At 42.3% G+C, this 26809-nt stretch overlaps 1 protein-coding gene across 2 annotated transcripts in view; it reads right to left on the bottom strand.

Annotated features, from left to right (window-relative positions):
- Positions 1-26809, bottom strand: part of LOC134205146 (calexcitin-1-like) — a 185801-nt gene that overhangs the window by 28347 nt on the left and 130645 nt on the right. For both annotated transcript variants that reach the window (XM_062680107.1, XM_062680106.1), the window contains exons 3-4: positions 22135-22187; positions 21936-22055 (exon numbers count right to left, since the gene is read on the bottom strand). In XM_062680107.1, the coding sequence (XP_062536091.1) occupies positions 21936-22055; positions 22135-22187 (173 nt within the window). The remainder of the gene's footprint in view (positions 1-21935; positions 22056-22134; positions 22188-26809) is intronic.

Genomic DNA, 26809 nt, shown 5'->3' with positions numbered 1-26809 from the left:
AATAGACCCCATCTCGCGGTCCTTAGCCTCTTACCCAGCAACTCCTATCCCTACCTCCCCGCGGTGCTGGCCGGGATACGAGCAACCTTAAGGAAGATCGGGTAACCAACCCCGGTGGGAGCTACGGTCGTATGCTGACAGGGAAGGGGGGGTTTGCTCCTCTCCGGAGGTGCAAATCTTATTGAGCGTCTGTTCTCCATGTCAGGATCGGCTCACAACAGCGTCTGTTCTCCATGTTAGGGGCGGCTGATCATCGTCCGAGTGCCAGCGAGGGACTCTAAGTGAAACTGTGCACCATGGTCCACCGAAAATAAGGAGGAATGGTCCTCCGGAAATTTAGGGGGTTTGGTGTCAGGCCCTGCAAGCCAGCCTTTAAAAAATCATAAGCAACGAACAATCAACAAGAGAGTACGGACCGGAACCATCGGCGAAGACCACCGCGACGAAAAGGGTTAGCGATTAGAAACTCGGTTCGTGGAACTGCAAATCTCTCAACTTCATCGGGAGCACACGCATTCTCGCCGATGTGCTCAAGGACCGTGGATTCGGCATCGTAGCGCTGCAGGAGGTTTGTTGGAAGGGATCAATGGTGCGAACGTTTAGAGGTAATCATACCATCTACCAGAGCTGCGGCAACACACACGAGCTGGGAACAGCTTTCATAGTGATGGGCGATATGCAAAGGCGCGTGATCGGGTGGTGGCCGATCAATGAAAGAATGTGCAGGTTGAGGATCAAAGGCCAGTTCTTCAACTTCAGCATAATCAACGTCCATAGCCCATACTCCGGAAGCACTGATGATGATAAGGACGCATACTACGCGAGTTAACGCCCGGCCACCCGGACTTAGCACATTCCATCGATGGCACCACCGACGTCAGCGATTTGGGTGCCCTCGGCAACGGCGACGGCACGGAGCTCGGTCAGCAGTATCATCGATTGGCATCGAGGCCAGGTGTAGGGTGCTGATATGGCATTATTAGGTTAGGTGGTAGGTTACATTAAGACAATAAATCAGTTTAAGTTTAGTAGTCAATCGACTTGGGTCTTTTTAAAAGAAATCCCAAACGCGAAAACGCGAACTGGCGCCCGAATAGGGACCCGTCGACGTGGGAATAGTATAAGTGTCCGGTAGTGAAAATCGTTCAACAAGTGAAGTGTAAAAATCCTCAAAGTGATCTATCACACCATTGGTGGAAGGAGCCAAACACCACACCCTAGGTTCAACGAGCCTACCCTACGGACGAAGCGAGGATCAGGACACCGCATCCAGCCGGATCGATCGTTATTAGGGCCCGGGTAGCCGTCAGCAGCAAAACGGACCAACCTGAAATAACTGCCTGGTTCTCCCCATAGACGGAGTCCCGCTATCAAAAATCATCCCAGGAAAACCCAAGAAGTCCAACGGAGGATGTTGGCAATTTTACTGTAAGTTTCTTTTATTTTATTCAATCAAACAAGTGCTAGTGATAGTTTGTTAAATCCGAAAAGTGTGAGTGAAATTTTATTCCAATATCTCAAAAGTTTTAATTTTGCTCCTATCTGAGTGATTTTTTTATTACGGTGATTTTGTCGAAGTTCTCCTCAAGCTCTTGCCCAATTTGCTCAATATTTTACCGAAGAAGAAATCGCGAGTAAATTTCTATTACTCAAATATGATGAATCCTAACCCTAATCCAGTGCCCCGCCTCCTGCTATGAGCATTCAACAGTTTATTGATTTAGGCAAAGTTCCAGACTTTGTCAAGGAAATTAAAATTTTCAAGGGTGATCCTACCAGACTTATTGATTGGATCACCGATGTTGATTCCATTCTCAGAACTTACCGCGACAACGGTGCGACACCGTCGCAAATTAATATCCTTGAACGGTCAGTGCGCCGGAAAATTGACGGCGAAGCTGCCGATATTTTGAATGCGAATAATGTCTCGTCCTCTTGGACGGATATAAAAACACGTTAATCCTGTATTATCGTGACCGACGCGATGTTAAGACGTTAGATTTCCAATTAACATCTATAAGAAAATCTGCCGAGGAAAGCCTCAGCAGTTATTACAGCCGCGTCAATGAGTTATTATCATTGATAATTGCTCAGATACAAACGGACGATAAACTGCGACCGAATGCCGCAGCACATATCGACTACTTCCGTGACAAGTCACTCGATGCATTTATCAGAGGATTGGATAAACCTCTGAGCATCCTGTTAAAAAGTACAAACCCAAAAACTTTGGGTCAAGCTTACAACTTCTGCACTGAATATTATAATTTAGATATCCGTTCTGCCCCCTTCCGAAACGAACATGGTGGCCAATCATTGCCTAAGCCAAAGGAACCTCCAAAAATACCTTCCAGGACACAGTTTTTAAATCCAAAAATTCTACTACCGCCACCATTACCTCCAAGAAGGCCTAGTGTGCCTCAAAATTATGCTTTACCTCCCAGAGTCCCCTTGCAAACCAACCCATTTAGGCATCAGCCTTCCCAAAATGCATTCTCATACAATCCATTTTCACAAAACCCCTTCAGGTCACCTCAAACTTCCCAAAGAGTAGAAGCCATGGATGTTGACCCGAGTCAACAATCGAAATTCGTAAATTATGGTAATCGGCCGCCAATGAATTTAAAAAGGCCAGCTTCTCAACAATATCACCAAAATGTCAAACGACAAGCACATCCGTTAGAAAACGCATACCCTGTTTATGATTATTATGATAATTACGATAATTACAACCAGTATGTTTATCAGTACGATCAACCGTGCTACAACGAGTGCTATCCAGATTATCCGAGCCCATATCCCATGCAGGACGGCTCATATGACGAAGCGCCTCCTGCTGACAGCTTTGAAATAGGAGAAGCCTCTGGTACCGCTCCGCCAAAACAGAATGCTACTGAACAACAAGAACAGCACGCAAATTTTTTAGAATGGCTCCCCCGTTGGTAACCCCAACGATGCCTTACATAAACCTTCAAACAAACATTGGCGAATTCCCCTTTTTAATTGATACAGGGGCAAATATAAACCTAATACATCCAATGCTAGCATACAATTATTCATTAACAAAACCGTATCCTTTCACGGCAAATGGTATCAGTAGCGCTAATGGGAAATTCAGCGCTAACTCGGCGATTGATATTGAATTTTTAGACCAAAATACATTACCGAGCACAATTTCTACTACATGATTTTCACCCATTTTTTCACGGTATAATAGGTACCGGAATATTAAACGTACTCAGCGCAAAGATTGACCTCAAAAATAACACTCTCCAGCTAAGTAAAGACAATGAATTTCTGACTATTCCCTTCTTCAATATTCCCCACACAAATTGTTAGTTCCTGAAACAAATCCAAGACCATCCAGTTGCCTACCCCAACAATTGGCACTCGAACCACGGGCAAGCAACGTAGACAAAATGCTCAGAACGGCTCATCTTTCAGCCGACGAGAAGGACAAATTATTCGAGGTGATTGAACGGCATCAAGAAGTGTTTCATCAGCCCGATGCAAAACTGACTTGCAGTACCGTAATTGAGTTTGCTATAAACACCGCGGATGATATTCCAATCCACCAAAAGTTTATCCATACCCTGCTGCATATGCAACAGAGGTAAATAAACAAGTTAAAAAACTTCTCGATGATGGAATTATAAAGGCCATCACGATCCGCTTGGACGTCCCCAGTATGGATTGTTCCAAAGAAATCCGATGCCTCCGGAGAGAAAAATTTCGAATGGTAGTAGACTACCGAAAATTAAATGAAAAAACTTTATCAGACAGGTACCCGATGCCTGAAATAAACTATGTTATTGACCAATTAAAAGGTCAACAATATTTTATCACCCTCGATTTGGCATCTGGTTTTCACCAGATAAAGATGAAAGAGAGTGACATCGAGAAAACTGCTTTCTCGATTAATAATGGCAAATACGAGTTTACTCGTATGCCATTTGACTCAAGAATGCTCCGCGATATTTCAACGTGCAATCGATGATATATTAAGGAACATATTGGGAAAATATGTTACGTCTATATTGATGACGTAATCATATTTGGCAAAACACTCGAAGAAGCACTTAAGAATCTCGAGATAATTTTAAAGGCGCTGAATGATGCTAATCTGAAAATTCAATTGGATAAGTCAGAATTCTTACATAAAGAAATTGAGTTTCTCGGTTATGTCATCACATCTAAGGGTCTTAAACCAAACATAAAAAAAATTGAAGCGATAGAGAAGTATCCCGAACCATCAACAATCAAAGAGCTGAGATCATTCTTAGGAATGATGGGCTATTACAGACGGTTCGTAAAGGACTTTGCGAAAATCGCAAAACCCCTTACAAGCCTTCTGAGAGGGGAGGGATGTACCTCAAATAAAAAGATCAAATTTAACGAAGTGGAATCAAACTGTTTTAGGAAAATGAAAAGTATTTTATCTTCCTCAGACATTTTAATTTATCCCGACTATAGCAAGCCTTTCATTCTCACAACCGATGCATCTGATTTCGCCATCGGAGCCGTCTTGTCGCAAGGTGAGGCAGGTAAAGATAAGCCTATCCATTTCGCCTCCAGAACTCTCTCGAAATCCGAAGAAGGATTCTCAGTACCAGAAAAGGAGATGTTAGCCATATTTTGGGCACTACAAACGTTTAGGAACTATTTATACGGTTCCAAATTCAAAATTCTCACAGATCATCAACCTTTAACTTTTTCTCTATCAGCAAAAAATACAAATGCAAAGCTTAAGCGTTGGAAGGCATATTTGGAAGAACACGATTATACCATTGAATACAAGCCAGGCAAAAGCAATGTGGTTGCTGATGCTTTGAGTCGAATAGTGTGTTCCATGACTGCTACACAACACTCAGCAGAAAATAGCGATCATTTCTATATCAAATCTACGGAATCCCCTATTAATGTATTTAGACACCAGGTTATTTTGAACAAAGGTCCCGATAAAGTCAATACAGAACACCCCTTTGAAAATTTCACCAGAGTAAATGTTTTATCAGTGATATTAACGACAATTCTCTATTGCAGGTATTGAAAACCATTTTGATGTTAATAAGTTAAACGGACTCTTAACAACTGAGGAAATTATGGGTAAATTACAGGAAGTGTATAAAACTCACTTTGGAGATAAAAAGCTGTTAAAAATCCGTTTCACTCAACGTCAACTCCAGGATGTCCGAGAAGAGAACGAGCAGTGGGATTTGATACACAAAGAACATTATCGTGGCACCGCGGCGCAGATGAAAATAAATGGCAGCTTTTGAGGAAGTTTTATTTTCCAAAGCTTTCTCAAAAATTGCATGACTTTATAAAAAATTGCCGAATCTGTCATGAAAATAAATATGATAGAAGCCCTATTCACTTCCCTATCCAAAAAAACCCCAATACCTAATCGACCGTTTCAAATAGCTCACATCGACATTCTTTTCATAGACAATCTTCAGTACTTAACTTATGTCGATAAATTCTCAAAGTATGCTCAAGCTCGTTTAATTGAATCGAGAGCCGCTGTAGACCTTATTCCGGCTGTAAAGGAAGTGTTATCAAAATTTAGTTTTCCCGAAACCTTGGTCATGGACCAGGAAAAGTCATTCATGACGGGTGAGCTAGTAAATTTTTATAACACCAACAAAATCACGCCCTATATAGTGGCTACTGGTCGAAGCGAGATGAATGGGATCGTAGAACGCTTCCATTCGACTTTACTAGAAATTTATCGAATAAGCAAAGCTGAGAATCCAAATCAAACCCTACAAGAAATCATAGACATTTCAATAATAAAGTACAACAACACCATCCACTCCACCACGAAACATACCCCATACGAAGTAGTCATTCCCAGCTCTCAAAGCTCGACAATATGTGAAACCGTTTATAGAAATTTGCTGGCGACACAGACTAAAGACCTGAAACGTCACAATCAAAAGACAAAACATACAGAAATTGAAGCAGGAATTGACGCATACGAAAAGACAAGACGTAGAGTAAAAACGACCCCACGATATAAAAAGATTAAAATAGCTAAGGTCAATAAAAGCACAATAAAAACAGATGACGGTAGACGTGTCCACAAAACGACATAAAAATCAGACAAATTTGACTGACAAACTCCAACCTTTTCAGAATCTCATCCCTACTGACAGAAACATGGACGTTACACATACAACGACTGGAACAACCTATTTTCGTCTTCGACCACGGAATGAGCAGATTAAAATATTCATCGTATCGTTACATCCATCACTTCAGCATAGAGTCATTAAGAACACATGTCGTAGATCTCAGGAATAGATTTGATGAAATAGATAAAAACCAATTTTCGGAAATAATACTACAAAATTCGATGAAATTAATAAGTCTTTGGAAAGTATAATCCCTATTAGAAGGCAAAGAAGATGGGATGCTGTAGGAACTGTTTGGAAATTTATTGCTGGGTCACCTGATGCAAATGATTTAAAATTGATTAACAATAGCATTAACAATCTCATCTACAATAATAACAAGCAAGTCAAAATTAACAGAGAAATGACTCTTCAGCTAAAGGAATCCGTTTTCAAGACTAAAGAAGCTATTCAGTTATTCAAGAACAAATCTTCAGAGCTATATTCAATAAACATTCTCTTTAACCTTAAAGATTTAAACGAGAAAATTGGAGATATAATAGATACGATAATGTTAGCTAAATTAGGGATTTTAAATGGGAAAATATTAACTAAAAATGAGAAGGAAATGTTTAGAGAGGGAAAATGTAACTGTCCATTCGTCAGCCGAAGTTGTCACCTATGCCACTACTTCAATAGCCACCAACAACCAGGAGATCATACTGTTCATCAAATTGCCGAAATTGGATCCTCGAGTTTTTCATAAGATCCTTGTTTGCCCAACCTTCCACAATCGACAACAAATACACACGACCAAGAAATATTTCTTAATCCACCCATCTGAAAAATTTACAGTCCACACGCTAGAACCAACAATTTACAATTTGGAAGATACTGAAGTAGCCGATTCCTCATGTATACCCAATCTTTTGGACGGAAAAACAGCTGTCTGCAACTATACATCAAACCCTATCCAACAAGAAGTCATTTCAATTGACACACACCATATACTTGTCAACACCGCCAAAAACTTCACCTTTTCATCCGATTGCAGCGGTTCTGAGAGGATCCTCTCCGGATCGTATTTAATCCAGTACGAGAATTGCACCATACAGATCAATGGTGTCCCATACACAAGTAAAACCAGAAACATTGCCGGAAAACCGATATATCTCCCTTTGGACGGGATAACCATCTCTAAAACGGAGACGTTTTGAACCTCAGCATGGAACATCTCCACAAACTCCAGTCAGAAACCCGAAAGGAGTTGGATCTACTTCGCTTGGAAACCAAAAGCCTACATTTTCCACATTGGCCACTGTTTGGAGGAATTGCAATCCTCCCCATCATAATCGGTATTGCTATTTTCTTCAGTATTTTCTTCCATAGGACTACCAAGATCAAGCTGCAGACGGTACCAAGCAACAAAGAACATCATGGAGCAAAGGAGCCTAGGCAGGGCTTGGAAAATTTCAAAACCTTTTCCATAGTGGATACTATGAACCAGGAGGTTCATCTCTAAGGAAGGTCGAGTTAACGCCCGGCCACCCGGACTTAGCACATTCCATCGATGGCACCACCGACGTCAGCGATTTGGGTGCCCTCGGCAACGGCGACGGCACGGAGCTCGGTCAGCAGTATCATCGATTGGCATCGAGGCCAGGTGTAGGGTGCTGATATGGCATTATTAGGTTAGGTGGTAGGTTACATTAAGACAATAAATCAGTTTAAGTTTAGTAGTCAATCGACTTGGGTCTTTTTTAAAAAGAAATCCCAAACGCGAAAACGCGAACTCGCGCAGCTGGAACGTGAGTACGACAGCTGCCCAAGCCACGACGTCAAAATCATCATAGTAGATTTGAACGCTCAGGTTGGCCAAGAGGAGGAGTTTAGACCGACTATTGGAAAGTTCAGCGCTCACCGGCTGACGAACGAAAACGGCCTACGATTAATTGATTTCGCCGCCTCCAAGAATATGGTCATTCGCAGCACCTACTTCCAACACAGCCTCCCGTATCGGTACACCTGGAGATCACCACTGCAGACAGAATCACAAATCGACCACGTTCTGATTGATGGACGACACTTCTCCGACATTATCGACGTCAGGACATATCGTGGCGCTAACATCGACTCTGACCACTATCTGGTGATGGTTAAACTGCGCCCAAAACTATCCGTCATCAACAATGTTCGGTACCGACGACCGCCGCGGTACGACCTAGAGCGACTGAAGCAACCCGATGTCGCCACTGCATACGCGCAGCATCTCGAGGCAGCGTTGCCGGAAGAGGGTGAGCTCGATGGGGCCCCTCTTGAGGACTGCTGGGATACAGTCAAAGCAGCCATTAACGATGCAGCGGAGAACAACGTCGGGTATATGGGTCGAAGTCGACGGAACGATTGGTTCGACGAAGAGTGCAGACAGATTCTGGAGGAGAAGGACGCAGCGCGGGCGGTCGCGCTGCAGCAAGGTACCCGGCAGAACGTGGAACGTTATAGACGGAAGCGGAGACAGCAGACCCGCCTTTTTCAGGAGAAGAAACGCTGCCTGGAAGAAGCGGAGTGCGAGGAGATGGAACAGCTGTGCCGTTCTCAAGAAACACGCAAGTTCTACCAGAAGCTCAACGCATCCCGCAAAGGCTTCGTGCCGCGAGCCGAAATGTGCCGGGATAAGGATGGGAGCATCTTGACGGACGAACGTGTGGTGATCGAAAGGTGGAAGCAGCACTACGAGGAACATCTGAATGGCGCTGAGAGTACAGGCAGTGAAAGTCAAGGCAACGGAGGAGATGACTACGTCAGTTCAGCGGACGATGGAAGCCAACCAGCGCCCACCTTGAGGGAAGTTAAGGATGCCATTCAACAGCTAAAGACCAACAAAGCCGCTGGTAAGGATGGTATCGGAGCTGAGCTCATCAAGATGGGCCCGGAAAAGCTGGCCACTTGCCTGCACAAACTGATAGTCAGAATCTGGGAAACCGAACAGCTACCGGAGGAGTGGAAGGAAGGGGTTATATGCCCCATCTACAAGAAAGGCGACAAACTGGAGTGTGAGAACTTTCGAGCGATCACCATCCTTAATGCCGCCTACAAAGTGATATCCCAGATCATCTTCCGTCGTCTGTCACCATTAGTGAACGAGTTCGTGAGAAGTTATCAAGCCGGCTTCGTTGACGGCCGCTCGACAACGGACCAGATCTTTACTGTACGGCAAATCCTTCAAAAATGCCGTGAATACCAGGTCCCAACGCACCATCTGTTCGTTAATTTCAAGGCGGCATACGACAGTATAGACCGCGTAGAGCTATGGAAAATTATGGACGAGAACAGCTTCCCTGGGAAGCTTACCAGACTGATCAAAGCAACGGTGGATGGTGTGCAAAACTGTGTGATGATTTCGGGCGAACACTCCAGTTCGTTCGAATCGCGCCGGGGACTAAGACAAGGTGATGGACTTTCGTGCCTGTTGTTCAATATTGCGCTAGAAGGTGTTATGCGGAGAGCCGGGTGTAACAGCCGGGGTACGATTTTCAACAGATCCAGTCAATTTATTTGCTTCGCGGATGACATGGACATTGTCGGCCGAACATTTGCAAAGGTGGCAGAACTGTACACCCGCCTGAAACGTGAAGCAACAAAAGTTGGACTGGTGGTGAATGCGTCAAAGACAAAGTACATGCTTGTGGGCGGAACCGAGCGCGACAGGGCCCGCCTGGGAAGCAGTGTTACAATAGACGGGGATACCTTAGAGGTGGTCGAGGAATTCGTCTACCTCGGATCCTTGCTAACGGCTGACAACAACGTTAGTCGTGAAATACGAAGGCGCATCATCTGTGGAAGTCGGGCCTACTACGGGCTCCAGAAGAAACTGCGGTCGAAAAAGATTCGCCACCGCACCAAATGTGTCATGTACAAGACGCTAATAAGACCGGTTGTCCTCTACGGACATGAAACATGGACAATGCTCGAGGAGGACTTGCAAGAACTTGGAGTATTCGAGAGACGGGTGCTTAGGACCATCTTTGGCGGTGTGCAAGAAGACGGTGTGTGGCGGCGAAGAATGAACCATGAGCTCGCCCAACTCTACGGCGAACCCAGTATCCAGAAGGTAGCTAAAGCCGGAAGGGTACGATGGGCAGGACATGTTGCAAGAATGCCGGACAGCAACCCTGCAAAGATGGTGTTCGCTTCCGATCCGGCAGGTACGAGACGGCGTGGAGCGCAGCGAGCGAGATGGGCAGACCAGGTGCAGAACGACTTGGCGAGCGTGGGGCGTATCCGAGGATGGAGAGATGCGGCCTCGAACCGTGCATTGTGGCGTCAAATTGTTGATTCAGTGTTATCTGTTTAGATGTTAACTAAATAAATGAAATGAAATGAACGTAGTGCGAAACGGAGTAAATCTGTCATAAATCTGGTCAGGCTCAGTGGCAGTGAAGCTGGAAATATGAACACCCTTATCCCCTAATCATATGGTGTCAGACGACACGTGCCAAGGGGATGCATGGCTGGGGAGGTGAAATAATTTACTAGGCCGTCAACGGAGCCTGTGTGATACCTAGGTGTCAGCCACAGTAAGTGTGCTTGGCTGTATCATGATGGGCTCTGGCGTTGCTCGTCCACCTTATCCCGAGCAACTTGTTGGAACAAGTTGGCCTGGCGAAGTCACCACAGAGAAGGCCGTCCGAAAATGGCAAGAAGTAACTTGGCAAGTCAAAAGATCCAGCCGTCAACAAAAAAAAATGATGGGGTCTTGACAAAGGTCTTTAAAACTATAAAGACCCACCAGGAAATAAAGGAAGTGAATCAGAGAATGTATATGATGACCCCGCCCCTCGTTATCCGCCTGAAATACAGCCGAAACTGTGTTGACCATTGTGTTGACGAAACAAGAGTGAAAGCCCAGTAAGGAGGCAGAGAGGCGAGAGCAGTTGGCGATGAGCCAGGTTGCGGACATGCGACGACGGATGGCAGTCACTGAAGTCACCGCAAATCGTCTTCACCCTGATTTTCACCGGGTTATCGTCTGACATGCTGGGTACCCGAGCAGCACAAGTCAAACATAAATGGTTGTAGCAACTTGATTGTTACCAAATCTGGTCACATATGAGTTGCAGTAACCTACGTGGTACTACGTGTGCTGCTAGGGTACGTGCCCGGCCTTCAGCAGACGTCCTACTTTCGCGGTGTGATCGATGGATGGTTCTCCCAACAGCTGATGCAACTCGTGGTTCATTCGCCTCCTCCACGTACCGTCCGTCATTTGCACCCCACCATAGATAGTATGATCCTTTCAAAAACTCTAAGTGCGCGTTGGTCCTCCACAAGCATCGTCCAGGGTCTCGTGTCCGTAGAGAACTACCGAAGCGTTTGTAGATAGTCAATTTGGAACGCCGGCGAACTTTATTCGATCGGAGCGTCCTGCGGAGTCCAAAGTACGTACGATTTCCTGCCACAATGCGTCTTCGATTTCTTCGAAAAAAAATCTTTGCTGGTATCGCTATCGGAAGTCACTAGTGAGCCTAAGTGCACGAATTCTTCAACCACCTCAATTTCGTCACCACCGATACAAACTCCAGTGAGTGGCAGACATTTTCCTCTCTCGCGCCTTTTCCTATAATGTATTTCATCTATCCAAAATATCCGAACGGACTTCGTGAAAATCGTACCACTCACTCGTGTCAATCCCTGCCCTTCGTATTACTCCCTCCAACGTGATGTTGAACAGCAGACACGAGAGATCATCACCTTGGCGTAACCCTATGCGCATTTCAAATGGACTCGAGAATGGAACAAGATTCAATTACAAAGAGCTGACCAACAAAGAACTGGGTGATGGGGTTTAGGTCAGGACCCCATGCCCAGTAATCCAGTGTATATGGCTTGTAACCTGATAGACGCCCTGAGTTATCAATGTGGAGTCTAGATCCGTGATACTGCGATTTGGTTTTAAAGAGGCTTGGTTAGATCGTTGGTTGCCTCCAGCCAAGTACTCCTTGCGGATGTCATAAAGGTACTGGATACGGCCAAGTTGAAGGAAGAATGGTGAATATGCCCAGTAAGGTGGCTCAAAAAACACTTTTTCAAATTTTTTGATGGGCCGCCCTCTTATTCGGTTCTATTTGATGCCCTGATGCTATGGACAAAATTTCAGCCAAATCGGTCAACGTTTGGGCGGTGCTAAACTCGTTGGAAGTTTATATGGAAAAATGTATGCAGAAACATCCAAAAACAGTGATTTGCAGTTGGACGGCACAATTTACGCTAAGGAACCATGATACTCATTCAGTTCTTGTAGAATTAAATACAGAATATTATGCTGAAAACCGCGAGAAGATTGGAGTTTATTAGGCAAAGATATTATGATTTTACTGGAGCGTTGTAGGGGTGAATTTATTTCTTTTCAAAGGTAAAAGAAACGAAATTTGCTTAAACACCACTTCAGAGTTATGCTAATAACTTAGCCGGGCAAACTCTAATCTTCTCGCGGTTTTCTGCATAACATTCTGTATTAAATTCTTCAAGATCTGAATGAGTATCACAGTTCTTCATCGTAAGTTGTGCCGTCCAACTGCAATTCACTGTTTTTGGATGTTTCTGCATACATTTTCCTATATAAACTTTCATCGTGTTTAGCACCGCCCAAACGTTGATCGATTTGACTGAAATTTTGTCCAGAGCATCAGGGCATCAAATAGAACCGAATAAAAGGGCGGCCCATAAAAAAAATTGAAAAAAGTTTTTCCCATACTAATTTGAGCCACCCTAATGCCCAGTGATCATACACTAATTACTTTAGATCTGTTTCAAGTACTCCAACTACGGGCAGTTGGTTTTTGTGTTTTTATTTTCATAATGGCTGCAAGATGTTGCAAATAGGCTCCACCTCTTGATAATAATAACGTGGAAAATGTTGGCTTCGTTATAGTGAAAGTCAATGGTGAACGATAGAGCAGTAGAGCAGTGTCTATGATACTATTACGCAAAGTTAACTGGCCAATGCGATTGAGTGTTGCAGTCGTCTCACAAATGTGTCAAATGTATGTTTCATTGCCGGCATAATGTCCATTGGCGTACTCTTGGAAGAAGATGTTAGGTGGTGAGTGCAACGTGCCAAACGAGTAACTTCATTACTCAAATGGTTCCGGAATTTGCGAACAAAGGTCGTTATGCAACGTACATACCAGTCAAGCAGTTTGACGAACATTGACTCCGCCCCCAAGAAAACGCTTCGGTTGCTGCTTTGTTTGAACGTGTGTGAAGTTGTTCGATTCGGTCGTTCGTGTGTGATATTGTTGGTCGAATTAATTGATTGTTCGTGCCGCTGTTGGTAAAACTTGATGGATGTTTGAATAAACGAGAGGTGGTGTCAATGTTGGTCAAACTGCTTGACCGTGTGTACATTCCATTAGACCCATAGACTGGCAAACACAGGTGGCTAAGCAGAAGAGCGTTTTTTGTTTATTTTTTTTATTTTATTTTTTATAGTATTGCGTACTAAAAGTCATCTTTAAAAACAGACTCTAAATTTCGAAAGATTCTTTGAATCGACGTGACAGTTTGCTTCTCGGAAATAATAAATTATTCTTATCGTTGCTCGGAGAGCCTTAATAGTGTACAACAACCTATGATTCTCCCATTTTGACGTGTCTAACCAAAATGGTGCCCAGAATCAACTTCCCATCGTTGAAAGAAAGGAAGCTTCGGCATTGGATCGAATCACTTCTTCAGCTCATTTATTTGAATATTAACGTCCCAGTCTAACCTGTGCTGCCTAGATTCTGAACATTCCAATCGATCAGAAGTTACCAAGTCGCTCTGTCTGATCACAGAGCTGTTCTCGGAGCGGAATGAATTATCCGTCCTAAAGGATCATCATTCCAATTGGTCGCAGCGCCACAGCCAGCGTTACGGCACCAATTCTGCATCATGTTTTAACCTTGGTAGACATAAGACGACACATAAGAATACCAGTGTTTCGTTATCGTTAAAGACGACACTATATAGTAATGCACATTTTATTCTTGATACTTCAAATAAACCCTTGTCAAATGTTGCGAGTGATTTGGCAGGTCTCTTGCTCGATTGGAATGACGCTGACAGTAAATTTGGAATACTAATGAAATCAAAAATCTGTGACAATCATGGAGATGCAGAGATGTACTTGGTATCTATTGACATTATAGGTTTAACAAACGAGTCGAGTCAAGTACGAGATACTGAAGACGACCTTACTGTTGAGGTCGAAATACGTACCTGACATGATACAATTAATTGGTGGAATTCAATGGGATTGAACAAACTCGGCTTATGACAAGAAACGATCCTTTATTTTCTCGAAGACGTGAGTGGCGCCGTCAATGTTTTTGCCTTTCTCGTATACTAAGTATACGTAAAGGCTATATGTTCACTCCAAAAACAAACTTTTTATAGAAGGCTCGGAGACCCATAGTGTTATATACCAATCGACTCAGCTCGACGAATTGAGGTGATGTCTGTGTGTGTGTGCGTGTGTGTGTGTGTGTGTGTATGTGTGTGTGTATGTGCGCACCAAAAGAGCAAAAAGTTTAGCTCATTTTTTTTGCACTTACCCTCAACCAATTTACTTGCAATCGACGCAGTATACTGCTCCACTGTTTCCTATTGAAAATTGGCCGATTCGGACTATGGGCTTAGAAGTTATGGCCAAAATACTTTTCCTCATAAAAAAACGCGTAAAAAAGTCTAGCTCACTTTTAATGCACTTACCCTGAACGGATTCCCTCACAGCAGGCTGCATTCGACGCAGTATCTTGCTCCATTGTTTCCTATTGAAAATTGGACGGATCGGACAATGGGCTTGGTAGTTATGGCCAAAATAGTTTTTCCCATAAAAAAGCGCGTAAAAAAGTCTAGCTCATTTTTAATGCACTTACCCTAAACGGATTCCCTCACAACAGGATGCATTCGACGCAGTATACTGCCCCATTGTTTCCTATTGAAAATTGGACGGATCGGACAATGGGCTTGGTAGTTATGGCCAAAATACTTTTTCTCAGAAAAAAGCGCGTAAAAAAATCTAGCTCACTTTTAAGGCACTTACCCTGAACCGATTTCCTCGCAACAGGTTGCATTAGACGCAGAATCTTGTCTCATTATTTCCTATTGAAAATTGGCCCAATCGGACGATGGGCTTAGAAGTAATGCCCAAAATACTATTTTTTTACCGCACGAGAAAGGCATCATCACCGCTAGGTGGATTAATCTGGGTTTTTTTTAATAAAACTCTTACTTACTTTACTTATGGATCCTGTACACCTCCGGTGGTGCAAAGGGCCGACTTGAATGATCTCCATCCTGAACGTTGCCCGGCTATTGCTTTAACCTGTTGCCAGGTTAGATTTCGGTCGACTTCTTTTATTTCTTTATTGAGGCTTCGCCGCCATGAGCCTCTGGGTCTGCCTCTGCTGCGATGTCCCGCTGGGTTCCAGTCTAATGCTTGTTTACAGATTTCGTTTCCGCCCCTACATAGAGTGTGGCCGACCCAGCCCCACTTCCGATCCCGAATTTCTGTTGCTATCGGCCTCTGGTGACAACGACGATGGATTTCGTTGTTTGAGATCCAATTGTGAGGCCACCAGGCCCAAATTATATACCGCAGGCATCTGTTAATGAACACCTGCAGCCGTTGAGTGTTCTCCACTGATACACACCATGTTTCGCTAGCGTATAGCAGCACAGATTTCATCCGTGGTACCGCCGTCTGACGCCATTTGGCTACCAAGATATTGGAAGCTTTCAACATTCTCCACTGGTTGCCCGGCTACTGTGAAACTGGAAGGAGTCACCGTGTTTGCATCCAACGATTTGGTTTTGTTGACGTTGATGACTAAACCTGCCGAAGAGGAGCGCTCGGCAAGGTCGTTGAGCTTACTCTGCATATCAGAGCGCCGTTGCGCGAGGAGTGCAACGTCATCAGTCAATTCGAAGTCGTTTAGGTGCTCCATGGTTAGAGGCTGCCATAACAGCCCGCGGTTTGGTTCACGGTCAATCGCATCTACCAGAATCTCATCGATTACGATAAGGAACAGTAACGGTGATAGAATACATCCTTGCCTCACACCAGCTACGACCCGGATAGGGTCGGACAGGACCCCATTGTGCAGCACTCTACACGAAAAGGCCTCGTACTGTGCTTCGATGAGGCCGATGATTTTCTCAGGAACCCCCTTGCATCTCAGGGCGCCCCACATATTCTCGTGATTGAGACGGTCGAAAGCTTTTTCGTAGTCAATGAATACCAAGTAAAGGGACTCTTGGAATTCGTTGACCTGCTCCAGAATTATGCGGAGCGTGACAATATGGTCCACATAGGATCTTCCGGCACGAAATCCGGCCTGCTGCCGACGGAGAGTCGCATCGATCTTCTCCTGAATCCGGGCTAGGATAATTTTGCACAGAACTTTGAGAACGGTACACAGCAACATAATGCCTCACCAGTTATCGCATACAGTCAGGTCACCCTTTTTGGGCACCTTCACTAAGATACCTTGCATCCAGTCGACCGGGAAAGTTGCGGTGTCCCCGATATTACGAAATAAACGATGCAGTAGTTGTGCGGATGTCTTGGGGTCAGCTTTGAGCAACTCGGCTGATATGCGGTCGACCCCTGGGGCTTTATTCGATTACATGCTTTGGATGGCTGTTTGAATCTCTAGCAGTGATGGAGCTTCGGTATTGACGCGTGTTATACGTCGGATCCTAGGCAGATCATGCCGAGGTGGTGATGGCCTGGCTGGCACTTGAAAAAGTTGTTCGAAGTGCTCGAACCAGCGTTTCAGATTGTCAGTTGGGTCGGTCAATAGCTGACCATTCGCGTCTTTCACAGGCATCGTTGCATTCATTTTCGCCCCGCTTAAACGTCGTGAGATATCGTAGAGGAGGCGAATGTCCCTGGTTGCGGCAGCTCTCTCTCCTTCGTCGGCCAGAGAGTCTTTCCACGCTCGCTTGTCCCGTCGACATGAGCGTTTTACTTCCTTCTCAAGAGCCGCGTATCGTTGACGGGCTAAGACTTTGGCTCCTCTGGTTTTCGATCGCTCTATCGCGGCTTCGGCTTCTCTTCGCTCCTCTATCTTCCTCCAGGTCTCATCGGTGATACATTGTTTTCTCTGGGTGCGCAGTTCGCCAAGATTGTTCTCGCTGGTGGCAATGAAGGCATTCTTGATGGCGGTCCATTGGTCTTCCGCGCTGCCACCTTCCGGAATATATGCAGCACGCGTCGCCAGTTCTTCAACGAAGGACCGTTTCACCGTGGCATCTTCCAGTCGGCGTGTGTTGAATCGTCGTCCAACTCTTTCCTCCTGCCGACGAATCCGCTCAATGCGCAGGCGTATTTCGCCGATGAGGAGGTGATGATCAGACGCGATATCGGCACTCCGTTTATTCCGTACATCAAGAAGGCTCCGTTTCCATTTTCGGTTGATGCAGATGTGGTCGATTTGATTTTCTGTAAAGCGTCGTTATTACCACAGAATTCTGCGAACAGCTCTCCGTTTTCGCTCATTTCTCCGAGACCATGGCATCCCATAATGCGCTCGTGGTTCGAGTTGTCGGATCCGATCTTCGCATTGAAGTCGCCCAAACAGATCTTGATATCACCCTTCGGAATTCTATCTACGACGGCATTGAGTTGACTGTAGAAGTTCTCTTTGTCTTGCAGATCGGCAGCATCGGTTGGCGCATAACATTGGATTATAGTAAGGTTTCGGACACGTGTTCTAAATCTGGCAACGATTATCCTTTCACTTATAGGTTCCCACTTCATAAGCGCAAAGTGTGCCTGAGCGCTTAATAGGAACCCTAGTAGCACAATTCAGGTCGATTTTGTTGCAGCAACTTCAATGTGACTGGATTTGGTTGCATATGAGTCATACTGACTGATATATGACAAGTGTGCTACTCGGGAAGCCAACTCCGCGATGCCGGGGAGCGTGTTCACCTCGTAAACCAGAGTATAGCAGAACTTGTCCCGACGGCGTTCTGTATTCTCCAAAGTTAGGCCAAAGTTAGTTCATACTCAGCCGCTGGATGCCAGAACAGACGCTGTTGGAGCCGCACCTCCTTGGTGAACAGACGCTCGGTCAGTTGGGCAAATTTGTTTAAAGTCCCACCCAACACCAGGACTAGGCTAGTGCGCTTTGAGCGGCACACGGTCGCTTTGATAGGGCCTGCTTGGGGACACATGCAGCTTTTTATAGAAGTTCAACAGAGCCCACTGTCGAACCCCACCACATCCTAGGCAGACCCCACAGGACGCACTTTCTCACTCTAGCTGATGTCAGAAGGACAACAGTGCCCAGGCTACACTACCAGCTAAGTACGCAACCCTTAGCTGGCGGTCAATTGTCATCGGAAGACCCGTGGAAGCGTGAGTATTAGAACTTGTGAGGACCAGAGCAATGTTAGGCGACCTTTTCCCGGATGTCAACTCACCATTTCGCAGCCCAAATAAAACTCTTGCATTATGCATACTGATGATGAGAAGTCAGCCCAATGCTCCATCTTTCGATTTTTTAGGCTACTTTGATTGTTCTGATTAATCACAGTAAGCATTGTATTGTCGTCATGCTCATTAAAGTTGTTGTCAAAAACATCAAAATGTTTTTGGCCCGTGTTGTACAACAAAGTTAATACAAAACAAATAATACAGAATTGTAAGATTTTAATACAATGATCTTCCAAATTTATATTTTCCACATACGAATCATTCATTTTATATAAATTTTTACAAGGTTTTTATGTAATAGGGGAGACTGGGGAGACTGGATCCCCTTTTCTCAATTCCGATATATCACCCTCGGGCCCGATATGGGCCCTCCTTAGCCGTGCGGTAAGACGCGCGGCTACAAAGCAAGACCATGCTGAGGGTGGCTGGGTTCGATTCCCGGTGCCGGTCTAGACAATTTTCGGATTGGAAATTGTCTCGACTTCCTTGGGCATAAAAGTATCATCGTGTTAGCCTCATGATATAAGAATGCAGAAATGGTAACTTGGCTTAGAAACCTCGCAGTTAATAACTGTGGAAGTGCTAATTGAACACTAAGCTGCGAGGCGGCAATGTCCCAGTGGGGGATGTAATGCCAATGAAGAAGAGATATATCACCTCCAAAAATGAATAAACTTACGCGCTTTTCCCATAGACTACCCCAGAAATAAATAATTTTATCAGTCTGTAAATTGTTGTTTTTATTGATACACAATCGAGTTTATATAATATATAATATTAGGGGAGGAATTGAAGAAGCGGTAGTCATATGGCTACTGCTTCTGCCTCATACGCAGGAGATCGTGGGTTCAATCCCAGGTCCGTTCCATTCTCCTACTTTGTATCTTTCTCTTTATTTCTCATGTTCTAGCAATCGCTAGAATTGGAAATGGACTTCCATACCGTTTCCATTACTATTCCTTTACCTTCAACTTGTATTCTAACAGTAATCTGCTAGAATTGGAAATGAACTATAGAGCTCGTTTCCTACATCCAATTAGAAATTCCATCAGTTACCTTCTCCTATCTATCACATTGGCAGTTCGTTAACCAAGACGGACCTCTGCCTCTCCAACCTAACCCAGAAATTCCTACAAATTCCGCATGAACTCGCGGCAAGTGCAGAGGTATATTCGGCTTGCAGTGGGCGAGTGATTGCATCATCATTTCCTCCCCCTTCCCTACATTGACTTGCATTCTGACGTGGCAGGCGCCAGTATGACCTAACAAATGAGATCACCAGTACTTGTACATTGAAGATGTGTGCTAGTCCCAAGCAAACATCTGTTGGTTCCCTGTGCAAGATCAGCTGATCTGGTCATAATGGAGTAGCAACTACGAGCAGTCAATCAAGCTCAAGCTCAAGCTCAAGCTATATAATATTAGGGGAGGAATTGATCCTTCTCCAAAAACTTTGAAAAAATAGAGGCGTGTTTTCTGATTTATTTTAAATTTTCCTCCAAAATACATAGTTTTCCGATTTGCACAGGACGATTTTTGATATGGAATTTAACAGCGTATACAATCTTAGAATTCGGGGAGATTTGATCCCCTTTCTATGATATCTACTCAATCAATATTTTTTTGAGCAAACCCTTTCACCAAAACTGTCAAATCTACCTAGTACCAGTTGATGGTGTTGATTTACGTGGAAGTGCTATCGGATTCGTTAAAACGATATTTGAACCTTTGTTTACAAAAGCAGACAGATCGTTTTGAAAAAATTGTCCCCACATTGCACTATGGTCCACGATACACATTTACACGGAAAGATGCATTTTACGCCAAAACTATATTTCTTAGAAAAAAAAATGACAATAAAATTGTTCGGAATAATAAGGCCAAGGCAGCCCAATATTTTTTTTCCACTGAATACTGACATGTAATGTTCTACAAAATTGTAGCGCAGCTTATTCCAACAAATTTTGCCAAGAAAACTTTTTCTGTAGCTCTTAAGTTGGCTGATTTAGAGCAATTTTACCTGCTTAGATTAGGGGGTTCCTAAAAAACAGTATTTTTTATCTACTTTTTTGTTACCGATTTTTCGGAAAATTCGTCTTCAAATGAGTTTTAGAGCTCAAAAAATGTAACTTTTGATGGGTAAATATGCTCACTATTTCTTGTCGATCAAAAGTTATAATCGTTTTTCTGTCAAAAATACGTATTTTCAAAAGTTGATACTTTCGATTGGGCCAGGCCAAAAAAATATATTCACACGGCATTTGAAATAGCAACTCATCTTCTTTAGTATGTAGAAAAATTGAAGACATGTTATTTTTTATCAATTTCACTGATGTCATATTTTTTCAAATAAATGACACTCGGGAAAATATGAAAATAAAAATCTACTGATTTGACACTATTTTTTCGTTTTATTATGATGTGGTTAACGAAAAAGATGCATTTTCAGCCAGAGCTATGCTTTTAGGGAAAAAATTGTTCTCCAAAGTTTTTCTGGATAGTTGGGCCCTTATTATAGAGTTATCGAAAAATAGGGTGGTTCATTTTATTAAAAAAATAGTTTACTAAAAATTGACATAAATTATTATACAAAATTGTAACGCATTTCCAATTAACTTTGCTATATAAACTTTTTCTGTAGCTCTTAAGATCTCAGATTTAGAGCAATTATACTTACTAGGATTAGGGTTTCCTTCAAGAAACAATATTTTGGATATCCTTATATTATATTTTATTTTGAATGTCTCCTTCTGAAGACTTTTGGGGCTTTTCAAAACGCGTGTTTTGCTATAAGAACATCGTCTCTATATTTTTCCGTTGTCGGGTTATATAAATTTATTTGGAAAAATGTGACCTTGGTGAAATTGGTAAAACTTGAAATATAAAAAAAAAATTCTCCACTTGTTTATCATAATAAAGAATATGAGTTGCTCTTTCAAATATCGAAAAACGAAATTTTAACAGGAAAACGATTATAACTTTTAATCGACAAAAGATATTGAGCATATTTGTATATCAAGAGTTGCATTTTTATTTGAGCCTTAAAAGTTACCCGAAGATAACTTTTCCGAGACATTTGTCTTGACAATCTATTCTAAAAATGCGCTTGGCTGTATGTATGTACATCATACGTTTTTCCTAACAAGTCAATTTAATGTTTTTTCCAATTTTGCACATGCGAGAACCATGTCATGGCACGCCTTCCACGTGTATATCCCGACCCAATTCCACAGTCATAATTCCCATTTATCTTGTGGATTCCGGATCCAAGCGTAAAATAATTCCCATTATTGGGCGCCCATAAATATAATCCTCTAGAAATTGTTGCTTACCTGGCCGTCGTTATCCTCGTCAGCCTTCGTCCTCAATCCATCCCAAATCTTGAACATGGCATCGTGGGTTTCCTTGTTCTTGGCATGGCCCTCTGGCCAACCACGTAGGTCGCAAATTTTCTGTAGAGATGATGCAAAATAAATCATGTTAAAGGGAGAAGCCAGGTTGAGATATTTGAATCGCAGCTGCGGTTCTTACATTAATAGCAAGCTCGAAGTCCTTGCGGTCAATCTCTCCGCTCTGGTTGATGTCTGAAAAAAAAATCAATTGGTTAATTATTCAATTTTCCACATGAAGAAGATACTTTCACACAATAAAATTCATCCAATTGCAGTAATCAATTATTCAAATCGTATTTGCCCTGCAAGACAAACTATCCTTCCAGCTTAGAAGAAATCTAATCGATCACATTCGAACTTTTTAAAGCTCATTGCAAACCCATTATTCAAATCACTCAACTCGATTACACTATCTTTGTTCTCACTTCGCTGTTACTGTACCGTACCATCTATCGTATCTAAATCCTGTTTCGTTCAACCGTCCTTGATAACCGATTACCATCTACTCGATTGGAGTTTGTGACCCAGAAGTCCACTTGTTACTACCTACATAAAGGACCTGCTCGAGCATTGTGAGAGCAACAGTGGGAAAAATCATCTATTCATGCAGGGTGTATGTAAGCTAGTAATCCATTTTGCTGGTTACACAGGTCGAAAAACTGGTAAAAGTGGAAAGCTTGAATGAAATGTAAATGCACAGTGGACATGAGGAAGGACAAGCTGAATTTATCGTTGATTTCTTATATCTTTAGCTCTGCTCTGCATCCCGTGAGGTGAATTCTGAAAGATCCCGTTTGGGTAAACCAATTTAATCTAGGAAAAGATGCAGTTTTGTGCAGCTATGGAGAACGTGCGATGGAGCTTGGAAAATGTCCATTTGGATTGCGACGTAAACTGATGAAAAGACGAAGAATGGGAGTTAACTGTGAAAATACAATTGAATCGATTTTGGTTACTTTCAGTTCAGTGAGAATATATTGGCAACGAACAAACATTAGAGTAAAAATTATAAAGAAGTCTTGCTAATAATATAGTGCTTGAGGGATTTCACAATGAATTGGTTTGAAACGAAATCAGATATTTGTTTATTCTTGTGCTAGGCATAAAATAGATGAGGAACTCCAATGAAATTGCATATTCCACATTGGAGTTATTGTCTATCATCAGTCGAAGAGCATTCTTTTCGAAGAGCCAGATAGTGAACGCAATTATATTCACTTGGTATAAGATCCCTTAAAATCCATTACAACTGTAAACATTTTTGGAGATAATTTACAGATTAGTGTATCGTACTTTATTCGACTTACTCAGTAAGGGAGACTTAAGGCAGAATTAAATAGAACTTTACTAACTCGCCTTATGACAAATAAAACAATCCGTTAAAAATCTCTAAACAATTTTCTAAACAACAATATTGTTGATTTGACGTGAACTTTGATTTCGATATAAGCTCACCAGCGTAACATGCACCTCTATACAGAATAATAGATGCATTAGATTTAATGTTTGTTCTAAAAAAACAGATTTTCCATTTTACCTCTGCAGAAGTTGCCACCTGTGTTGAAATCTAGGAGCATGCAAAAATGGGGAGCGTCTACTCTTCTTACTTCAACGGTTGAAGCGTTGGGACACAAATTTATGTCCTATTCAGAATCGATTCGTTTTTATGTTACAGCTCCATTTTCCACTTGGGTTCGATTGAGCTTTATTTCGGTCCTATAAAGCATTCAGAAATCACTCAATGCACCATTACCTCGGATTTTGGGAACAGTTACAGGATTTGTTATTGCCTTACTCGTACACAGATCGGTTACGAAGGGAGTTTCTTCAATTCCAAAACAACAAGACGACGTTGGCTTGACTCAGTTAGTTGAAACGGTGCGTTTCTATATTATGTGTCTTCGATTCTCTAACTTTGCGGTTTTTTAATTATCAATCGGTCGTAGCCAGGATTTCGAATAGTGAAAGGCAAATTGATTCGTTGTAGGCAAATGTATAAAAACGGATTAATGATATTATTTCACATTTTAGTCTCTTCTCTACATATAAAAATTAGTTGACATTTCCTTTGAGGCATAATAACTTATGAATGGATGGACCGATTTGTAAGATTTCCTCACTAATCGATTCGTCTCGGAATCAGCCGGAATCAAACCATCGTCGGGGGTGACATGAGTCAAATGGGGGTACGAATGAGTCACTGTTTCAACTACTTAGAAAGCTTGTAGAATGGATTGATTGTATCTGAGGGCAAGAAGACTAAAATATAAAAGACCATTTTTAACGATTTTACTCTACGACCTTCAGGTTGCTGGTGAGAGCGATGGATGACATATTCTCACCCCTCAGACCCATTGTCACCCCAACGGCGGTACACAGCATTGGCAAATCCCAAAACATATTTTCGCACTCCAAATATAAACCCGGGACTACAATAAAAAAAACTATTGGCCAATTTCTACCAAATTTGGAAGACAAGGGGAGGTTTTTTATCTTAAGGAGACGAAGGGGGAGGATGATATTTGAAAAAATGAGAGGGTAATCTTAGACAACAAACAGTTCAACTTAATTTTTGAACTAATTAACCGATTTCCACCAAATTTGGAACACAGTCGATTCTTAGGCTTATTTAAGGTCAACTTTCCCAAAGAACCCATATTTTTTGAAGCCTCTAACTGTTTTTAAAATCGAAAACAAAATCCGAAAAAGTGATGCACGTGTGAACCGGCCTGAAAATTCGGGTCAAACTTATAAAAAGCGTATTTTTCGATTTTTGTTTTTAAATTTTAAAAATACTTAGAGGCGTCCAAAAATATGGGTTTATTGGGAAAACTGACCTTAAATAAGCCAAAAAATCGATTGAGCCAATTTAAAATCTTGACGGGAAAGGTCAAGTCCGGATGAGATTTTTCTTCTACTCTTCCTATTGGCACTTTTATCCCCCACTGGGACATTGCCTCCCCGCAGCTTTAACCTGCGAAGTTTCTAAGCCACATGGCCATTTTTGCATTTGTAAATCATGAGGGTTTATTTTACTATAACTTTTATGCCCAGGGAAGTGAGACAATTTCCAACCCGAACATTTTCATGACCGGAACGGGAATCTAACCCACTCACCTTAAGTATGGTCCTGCTTTGTAGCCGCGCATCTTACCGCGCGGCCAAGGCCGGGTGAGATTTTTTTGCTTCAATTTTTTTTTTCAGGATCTCAGAAGCTTTTCATATTTTGATATATTTCCCATTGCAAAAAATGTAAATACTATCTCCGCCAACATTAAACATTGACATCCTGAAATAATTTATTTTATTTCAAACAATTTATGCCTTTTGATCCAAGACCACTCGAACGACATGTACGCCAAACATTGGGTAACCAGAAATGTAAAAAAAAACCCAAAGTAATACCTGACTGCTCTTTATCAGAGGCTATAAATTTCTCGACGTGTCTTCTTTTGACATGACGATACCGAATCGAAAATGAGCCTTCTTGCTGCTGTCTGCTGTTTCCCCACTTCAAAGATAGCGCACACCATCCGGAGCGAATTGCGGAAACCGTACCGATTGTCGAAAATATACTCACATGAAACACACGTGGTGCCGCGAAAGAAAGTGGTAGTTTATAAAGTTTCGTTATAGTAAAAACCTTTAAAGAGAATGGAAAATTTCATGAAGGCCCGATTGCCTGGTTTCAGCTACTTTTTTGCAACTGTAGAACAAAAGACTTGGTGCAAAATTCCATCCTAGTGAAAAGCTAGAATCAATCAAAGTCAAATTTCCTTTCGGCCATGCTGCGGCGTATCGCTATGTATTATTCAGGAAAGTAATAAAATCATCGTTTAAAGCTGAACTTGGAAAAAAGTTAGCCGATTTCAACAAGGACAAAAAAAGGATTCCACATCAAACGACAAGCTGTCATTTATATTTTTTTTCCGCCCGGATGGGTACGGTGGCAAGAGCACAGAGGATGCCTTTTGATCTTTACCGACAATACAAAAAAGATGAGCTCGTGTTGCATAAAATTTAGTTCGACTTTCCCCGGCACTACTTATCAATATTGGGGGAATGTATATAAAATGCATTGGTGAGGTAGAATGTGCCACTTGGTTATTAATACAAATTTTGTCTCAAAATCGTGAGCTGCTGAAGCCAATGGACATTTGCAAGTCGTTACAAGAGAAAAATTAGTCAAAAATTCTGTGTTCAATTTTTTAAAATAAAATGTTTTTTTTGGTTCTTTCCGATGCAATTTTGTTGTTTACGTCAACAATGCTTTTTGTTTAGATACAAACAACATTTCTCCTAATTATAATCAGTCTAAAACATTAACTACCTTAAAGTATAAGACTGACACTAATCTTATCCAAAAGAGTGTGACTATTTCCATGAAAAATATTGGAATATTTTGATTATCATTTTTGGGTGTCCAGCGTCGTTCATTTTAAATGGAAATACACTATTTTTTTCTTGTAATATTGTTGATTTTTCTTGAAAACTCGTAGACCATATAGGGTAAATGATGTATTTTGGACATCTGAATATATTTTGGACTTTTGGTTATATTTTGCGTGTTCTTCGATTTAGCTTTCCTTAAATAAATAGGAATCATGTGTCTCTTTGGCCTCTTTCATAATCACATGTATAACCACATTTATGTAACAAAATAAACAAAATATTGTCAAAAGTCCAAAATATATTCAGATGTCCAAAATACCATCGTTACCCTAATGACTGATATCTGATATAAGGATTATTGATAAACATTTCGAAAATACATTGTTTTGGGGGAGCATATTGACCATTCTTCCCCTAGATAG

This window comes from Armigeres subalbatus, chromosome 1 (genome assembly GCF_024139115.2).
Source record: "Armigeres subalbatus isolate Guangzhou_Male chromosome 1, GZ_Asu_2, whole genome shotgun sequence".
NCBI lineage: Eukaryota > Metazoa > Arthropoda > Insecta > Diptera > Culicidae > Armigeres > Armigeres subalbatus.
This window is presented reverse-complemented; position numbering and strand designations above follow the sequence as displayed.